At 45.0% G+C, this 8275-nt stretch overlaps 1 protein-coding gene across 1 annotated transcript; it reads left to right on the plus strand.

Moving 5' to 3' along the window:
* Positions 1–4370: 4370 nt before the first annotated feature.
* On the plus strand, positions 4371–6374 carry PWWP4 (PWWP domain containing 4; the record flags this gene model as incomplete). The annotated part of the gene is made up of 1 exon (XM_080653203.1): positions 4371–6374. The coding sequence occupies one exon, from the start codon at positions 4371–4373 to the stop codon at positions 6372–6374; it is 2004 nt and encodes a 667-aa protein (XP_080509329.1).
* Between the last annotated feature and the right edge of the window lie 1901 nt (positions 6375–8275).

An 8275-nucleotide genomic window follows, 5' to 3' on the forward strand; every position in this document is an offset into this window, starting at 1 on the left:
ATTTTCGTTGCTACTTCATAACTGTAATTTTGCTACTGTTATGAATCGTAATGTAAATATCTGTGTTTTCCGATGGTCTTAGGCTCTACAGCAGCGGTTCTCAACCTGTGGGTCATGACAGGTTGTGGGTTGAGAACCGCGAGCAGGTTCTCAGACCATCGGAAAACACAGATATTTACATTATGATTCATAACAGTAGCAAAATTACAGTTATGAAGTAGTAACGAAAATAATCTTATTGTTGGGGGTCACCAAGACATGAGGAACTGTATTAAAGGGTCACGGCATTAGAAAGGTTAAGAACCACTGCCCTACAGCTTCAAAACAGCTCCACTAAACAGCTAATAACCGTGGGGAGGGGGCATTGGGGTGAAGATGAGACAATTTCTGCCTGAGGAGTGGTGCTGGGCTCAGCTCAAGAAAAGTGCCCTCATTTGGACATAACACCTTCAAAGCACTGTTTTCTTTCCTTTTTTCCCCTCACAAGGGATTGAAACCCTCACTGGGGAAGGGAATGAAAGACTAGACCTTCCAAGTAAATTCTTCTGAAAATCATGGTTGCTGATTGGGGAGATGATAGCTCTGTGTCATCCGCTTCTTTGATTGCTCAATCAAAGAGCCGATAAAATGGAACAAAAGTTATACCAGGACCTGAAATGGAAGCTAGTCCATTTCATAACTTTATTTCCTGAAGGTCTGAAATTCATGATGAAGTCAGAGATTGTGGAGTTGCTATTTATCCTGCCCCCCTTATGTTTTCTTCTGTGCATTCTCTCCCTGCAGGCAAGTTTGATTTGATTGTAAACTAAAACTTTGGAAGCATTTTTATATCCAAGCCCTCTGAGACTTTGGGGTTATTTGAAATGTTAGTTTGGTGTTGTTCAATGTTCTGGGTTTAACACACTGTGCCTGTTGTGCAAAAGAAGGTGTTTACATAGTATTCTATCTATCATCTATCTACTTATCATCTATCTGTCTATCCATCCAGCCATCCGTCATGTATCTATCCACCGGCCTGTACACATATTTAAAGGGAGAGGAGACAGTTGTACTCCTCTTAGTATAAAATATGAAAAGAAATCATTTGCAAGAGTATGCACAAAACCTTCAGCGAAGATGTTTGTACCATGGACCAGCGGACAGGAGGACTACTTACTGTTTTCATTCAGCATCCTTCCCTTCATTTGTCTCTTATAAGGATGTATTGCTTTAGTAACTGGAAAAATAATTGTAGTTGTTATTTTGGTTGTCTCTTGAAAGTGGTTCATTAAAGTGATAGTTGAAGAGATGTACAAAAATGTGAATGCAAGAAAATATTGAAGGTGTACAATTTAAAAGCTGTTTTATATGTTATAGAATATGTGTATATACAAACAAAAAATTCTACAGTCTGTGCAGTATATATTTGCAGTAAGCATTCCTAGGTATTTGAATACTGATGCTTCGTATTTTTCATGGGGGAAAATCTATAACAGTGTCAACAATGAAAAATAAACATCATTTTAGGATTTCCATGTGTGTTTTAAAATAAGGAACTAAGAGGAGCTGAAAATAGCATCCAGAACTACAAGCAGAACCATTTGCATGTGTGGAGGCAGAGAGCGTGGATTACATGCATCAGTATCAGGCATCTGTGTCTAATGTCACTCCAAGTGTGTGTGTGTGTGTGTGTGTGTGTGTGTGTGTGTGTGTGTGCTAGTACATGCGTCTTGGGATGTCGGTTGCTCTGTGGTGGGGCTGAGGTGACGCAGGCACCCTGTGTTGTGTGACGGGCTGGCAGGTCTTGCTGCAGGGACACTGCAGTGACTGAGTCACCTGTTTTTCCTTCCCTGTTCTGTCTCCATGTGACACCTGTGCTCTGAGAACAGGTGCACCAAATCTGCCTGCAGGATGGCTCTCCCTGGTCCAAGACAAAGGCTGCACAGGTTATGTCCAGGTTATGTACATTTAGTCCTGGTGCAGTTCATGTTCTCTCTATGAGTGTGTGTGAGCAAAGCTGAACACGCAGCACGTATCGCAGAAATAGCATTTTCTTTTATGAAGCACATTAGTTGAGGCTGATAAGTGATGAGCTGAAATGTATAAGTGAATTATAATGCACATCTGTACCATGTATACAGAAAAGTAGAACTTATGAACCAGGTATTTCTCTCTCACACCCATGTTTCTCTCTCTCCCTCCCTCCCTCCCTTCATCTCTCTCTAAAAATCAATAAAAACATATCTTTGATGCCGAAACCGGTTTGGCTCAGTGGATAGAGCGTCGGCCTGCGGACAGAAGGGTCCCAGGTTCGATTCCGGTCAAGGGCATGTACCTTGGTTGCGGGCACATCCCCAGTGGGAGGTGTGCAGGAGGCAGCTGATCGATGTCTCTCTCTCTCATCGATGTTTCTAGCTCTCTGTCCCTCTCCCTTCCTCTCTGTAAAATATCAATAAAATATATTTTTTAAAAAAACATATCCTTGAGTGAAGAATAAAATATATATGTTTTCTGCATATAATCACTCACACATTTTATATTCTCCAAAAGCCCATTTAATATCTCTTTAGATGCACAAAACAATACACACACTAACATTACAGCACCCATGTTTGTATCTCACACACACAAACAGACACACACACACACACACGCTCATACTACTACTTTGAAATAATCCATGTGTCCAAGACAGTCAAACACTATTATGAAAGTAATAATTTGCCCTGTTGTGAAAAAGGAGCAATTACCATAAACTAAGTAGTTTAAGGTGTAAATATTTTAAAATGGAAAGGAAGGATGAAAAGAAACATGACATCTATATTATACATGAGATGTAACTAACATTTCTCTTTAAGAATAGCATGCATTCCAGAGTTGGGGAAGGGAATGTGATGAGTCAATCCCCATTCCCTTAGCTTAACTGCCTATCTCTCTTGCATTTTCTAGGTTGACATAGAGGCGTGCTGGTCCTGGGTATCGGCATTTGTTGCCATTTGATCCCTGGAAGGGAAGTACCCTTCAGAAGCCCAGCAGTTGGAGTTTGCAGATCAACGGATCCTGCTCACAGAACCACACCTACCACGGAGATTGGTAAGACTTTCTCAATTTACTACACATTTCATTGCAATCATTGATTTCATGTTGACATTAGAGGTGTGGTTTATGTTGCTCCTCCCTCTACAGTCACTACTTCACACTGATTTGGTGCTGGGGTGGTGGGGGTGGGGGAGCCATTTGCAGCACCATAGAGAAATGAAGAGGTGCAGGTCCCTGCCAAGGGTTCAGACTGCGGCAATCCTTATGAAGGGGAATACCTCTAACCACCATATGAGCTTCATGATCCTCTGGATTCTAAGCTCACGCTCTTGAACATGATATTGTGCTGACACCCAGTGTCAGTGTGTCAGAGGTCACATCTGGCTCCCTTGGGTGCACATGGGGGCACTAACACACCAGAAAAGAAACACTGAAGCATTCCCCTAGCATGAGCCCCAAGGAGCACAAAAGGCCCAGGATGTCCAATAACACAAATTAAATCCAGGACATGACACCCACCTCCCCACACACATGCCCTTTAATATGCAGTAGCAACAAAGAGGGCACAGAGTTGGATTCAGAAGACTATAAAACTGTCCTGGTATTTTCTGTATATTTTCCCTACGATAGTGGGCTTGTATCCTTCCCACCTCCCCCAAATCCAGATCTCTTACTAGAGGCCTGGTGCACGACATTTCTGTACCAGGGGAGAGGTGGTCCCTCAACCTGGCCTGTGCCCTCTCACAGTCCGGGACCCCTCAGGGGATGTATGCCTGCCAGCTTAAGCCCAATCCCCCTGGGGCTCTCCCAGTCCGGGACCCCTCCCTCCTTACTGCCTGCCTGCAGTGGAGGCAGGAGAGGTTCCCATTGCCACCACCGCTGCACTCGCGAGTCGTGAGTCCGGCTTTTGGCTGAATGGTGCTCCCCCTGTGGGGGTGCACTGACCACCAGGGGCAGCTCCTGTGTTGAGCATCTGCCCCCTGGTAGTCAGTGCGGTCATAGCCACTGGTTGTTCCTCTACTCAGTCGATTTGCATATTAGGGTTTTATTATATAGGATTAGTTCTCAATGACCAACTTCTTCTACCTCCACAAAAGAGCTTTCTGATACTCCTCTTCTTTTCCTTTTCCATATTCCAGTATTTTCCGGTGTAGTCTGTCAAAACACAAGTTCCAGCATTCCTGGCAGATTCAGGTGCAGCACAGGCCACACAAGCGGAAAACCCTCCGTCGTCCTAGGCAGAAAGCTGTGGTGAAGAACACTGTCTTAGGGGACACCTGCTGTAGCTGTGCGTATACAGCCGGGCCCCTCTACCTCTGTTAGTTACCTCTCAGCACCCACGCCCCATCATAATGGACTCTGAGTACATCTTATGCAATTGGAAAGGCCGGTTTTGGCCAGCAAAGGTTTTGTCCAGATCTGAAACGTCACCAAAAAATAAGGGGAAAAAGATATGTTCTCTAGAAGTTCAAATACTCTCAGTGGGTAAAAAAATGAAAGTGAAAAACAGAGACATAAAGATGCTTGATGAGTCTCAAATTGAATCTATTACCTCCTCGCTAGGGGCCCAGTCCACAGCCAGAGTCCCACCAGGGGAGGGAGAGGCCTACAAAAGCGCTCTCACTATGGCACTGGATATTCTGAGGGAGAGAGCAAACTTGGGTGCAGCCAGGGCATCCGATGATCCAGAGACCCCTACAATGTCTCAAAAGGGACCCCAGAAGCGATCTCGTAAAAAGTTTCCAAAGCCCAAAGGGAACTCACCGAGAAGTCTTAGGAAAAGTAAAAACCCCAAGTCATTGTTGGTAGGTTCAGAGGGTGAGGATGCCCCCGAAGGTGACAAATCCCAGGTGCACACTCCCCTCGCTCCTGCTCCAAGGAGAAGGCGAGGAAGGCCCCGACAGAGCCGCAGCATGTGCTCCAACCTCCCATCACGTTCAGAAGATGAGCGTGAGACAGAGGGCCAGGCAAAGACAGGCACCTCAAGAGTTCCTTCCCGGCATCTCTCAGCCAAGCAGGATGTTGCAGGTGCTAAAGACGGAGGCAGCCTTCCATCTCAGCCACCCGGTTTCAGCGTCACTGTGTCCAAGGCCCGGAAAAGAAAGGCACCACGCCCAAAGACCCTGGCTGTCTCCTCTGAGGGCTCTCCCTTCTCCGGGAACATTGAAGATCCTGCAGAAAGTGCCCAGATGCCAGGCTCAGAAGGGGCAGCAGCATCCTCCAGCAACCCTAACCCCAGTCCACGTTCTTCACCCCGTTTGGCCTGCAAAGTAAGGAGGCAGTGGGGGCCCGTGTTTAAGAAAGAACGGAAAAAACGTCAGACTTCAGTTGACTCAAAGGCTCTTCACCCAACCACTGCTGTTAAGAAGAAGGTCGCCAAGGGAGTGGGACAACCCACAAGCATGGCCTTCCCACAGGAGCCGTGTCCCATTGAAACAGGAATGATGGTCTGGTTTAAATTTCAAAATCACCCGTTTTGGCCAGCAGTGGTCAAGAGTGTGAACCACACGGAGCGGACGGCCAGGGTGCTTCCGATTGAGGCAGACATGCACCGTGACCAGAGTGGCCTTCGTGTGCCTCTTCGGAGACTAAAGCACCTGGAATGCAAAGTGAAGGAGAAGCTGCTGCAGAGAGCCAGGAAGATGTACCAGCAGAGCGTGGACTGGTGCTTCTCCCTGATTTCCCACTACAGAGAAGGGCTCGCTCAGGGATCTTTTGCGGGCTCTTTCCTGGACTACTATGCTGCTGACATCAGCTACCCAATGAGGAGAGCCGTCCAAGAGGGGGAGCTGTACATTGCCTTCCCGAAGGTGAATTACGCAGACCTGGAAGATTCTGAGGAGGAGAGCTCCCCGAGGGGAAAGAGGCCCTGCAAGAAGATCCTCCCCGACCGCATGAAGGCCGCTCGGGACCGAGACAACCAGAGGCTCGTGGACTTCATCGTGAAAAGGAAGGGGGCCGACCACCACCTTCTGGACATCGTCAAAGGCAGGAAGCAGTCCAGGTGGTTGGCGTCCTTTCTCAATTCAAGCAGGTATGTGATCTGCGTTGAAACCTACCTGGAGGATGAAGACCAGTTGGATATCGTGATGGATCATCTAAAGGAGATCTACAAGCAAATAGACAAGAAGAAGTTGACTCTGACCAGAGACGACAAAGTGAGTTTTGTCCTGGAAGTCCTTCTGCCAGAAGCCATCATCTGTTCCATCGCTGCACTTGATGGGATAGATTACAAGAAGGCAGAAGAAAAGTACCTGCGAGGGCCCCCTGTGCGTTACCGGGAAAAAGAACTCTTTGATGAAAATATCTTGAAGAAAATAAGCAGGAGACCGGCAATCAGGGGCAGGGCTAGATAGCTCTCCCCTGGCTCCCGCACCTCCGCAGAGAGATTCTCATTTGTATCATTAGTTAGAAACCCTGGATGCACAATACATGTGATCCCTCCATTCTCTATAGCACATAAAGTCATTCTGGAAACTCGGAAATGTGCTGAATTCCTTTTGGGTCCATCTCTGGCATTTGTGGGTGGCACAGTCATGACCATTTCTCATTCCTAAACTCTTCACAAATTAATTTGGTAAAATATTGCCAACAGTTGTACTTCTCTCTGCTTACTCAAATGTGTAACTCCAGACATTTTCATAAAATTATTTTTTACTGTATATAGTTCATATTTTAATATATGACACATGCTCTTGCATTATATGAAAGAGCCCTGGTAGCAGGTCTTAAGCAACAGTTTTAAAAATCTGAGATGTATTTTACAGAAACATCACTATGGGCTGCTCAGTCTTTTTGTGATACATTCGTATAAACAATTGAATTCCTTCCTAAGATAATTGAGTCTTCCCTGCTGTGTTTATTTGTTTGGTGGTTGGGGACAACAGCCCTGAGAGCTGAAACCAATGACAGAGTTGTTTTCTGTATATTATCACTACCGTCAGATGGTTCTTGGAAAAGCAATCTGAAATCCAGACCAAATGAATGGATCATCTGCCTGTAGCCCACATGTGGATAACTACTTGGTCCACCTGTGCAACATTGTTAACTCTTCGTTTCCATGATATTTCACTTATGGGAGTAGCTTTTCAATGGCCGAATGTTTTCCTAAAACAGACAGGCTGTCTGGCTGCCTTCCTCACTGACAGTGACTTACTTGAGCCTCTTTATATAAGCTATCTCTCTCCCCATGTGGAAGGCAACTAGAGTCATTATATACACCGTCCAGCTGCTCTAGACCTAGGACTATGAGGAGCTCATCTTGTTAGCATAAATTGGAGGAAATCAAGCACTTTGTTCTGGAACTGTCTCCTGAAAAGCAGTCATTTGTCTTAAAGCAAGCAAGCTTTATCTTTTGACTTATTCATCGACTAGCTCTGACAGGTTCCAACAGTGTAAGATGCAGACTGATAAGTCAGTCCAGGCTGCTCAAGGAATAAGTGCACCAAGATGTGGAAACTGGGGAAAGGGTTTCACAAAAGATTCTACCTAAATGTGGCTGTTGTCATGATACAAGGAAGCATTAAAAGATGAATTCTGAAGCCCATTAATTGTTATATTAACTTGTTACAATATTTCTTTTAGAAAAAATATTAGACAATGTAGTTTACTTTTAAATTTTGTTATGAAAATAAACAGTAAAAGTTTAACATGAGTCTGAGTGCATTTTTATTCTTAGGGGAAGTCAGCTGTCACTCATGGGCCCATGCTATGTGTTCCCATGGCCAGGTGAATTTTTGGAAGGTGAAATTCGCAAAAGCGAGCTATTTTGACTCACCATAAAATCACTGTATCTTTCACCTAGAGCCTCTGCTTCATCCTATTTCAGGCTGTACAACTACATAGTTGGAATGTCTAAAATACACACACATGTATGTACTTTGGTGGTTTAGCTGTCATCTTTTAAAGATCATTATGAATTTCTTCTTATTCTAAATAAACATTTGCTTTCATGCTCATTTTTATAATTTTCCAAGAGGGCCTTCCAGATTGCAGAAGCTTCAGGCCCAACAGAATCCTTTAGGACACTGCCTAAGAGACACCAAGACTGCTGGGGCATTCTGCCCGGGCCAATCCACATGACATCCTCATGATCACGGGAAGTACTTGGAAACACACCACCTCTATGTTCTATGTTGACCTTATACACTGGAACAGCACACTTTAGCTCTGCTGTCAAATGCATCACTGAACTTCAGCTTTCTCATGGAGCCATATCTATCTCTACATTCTAATCTTTTCTTCCCTACTTCATGCA

This window comes from Plecotus auritus (assembly GCF_963455305.1).
Source record: "Plecotus auritus genome assembly, chromosome: X".
Lineage (NCBI taxonomy): Eukaryota > Metazoa > Chordata > Mammalia > Chiroptera > Vespertilionidae > Plecotus > Plecotus auritus.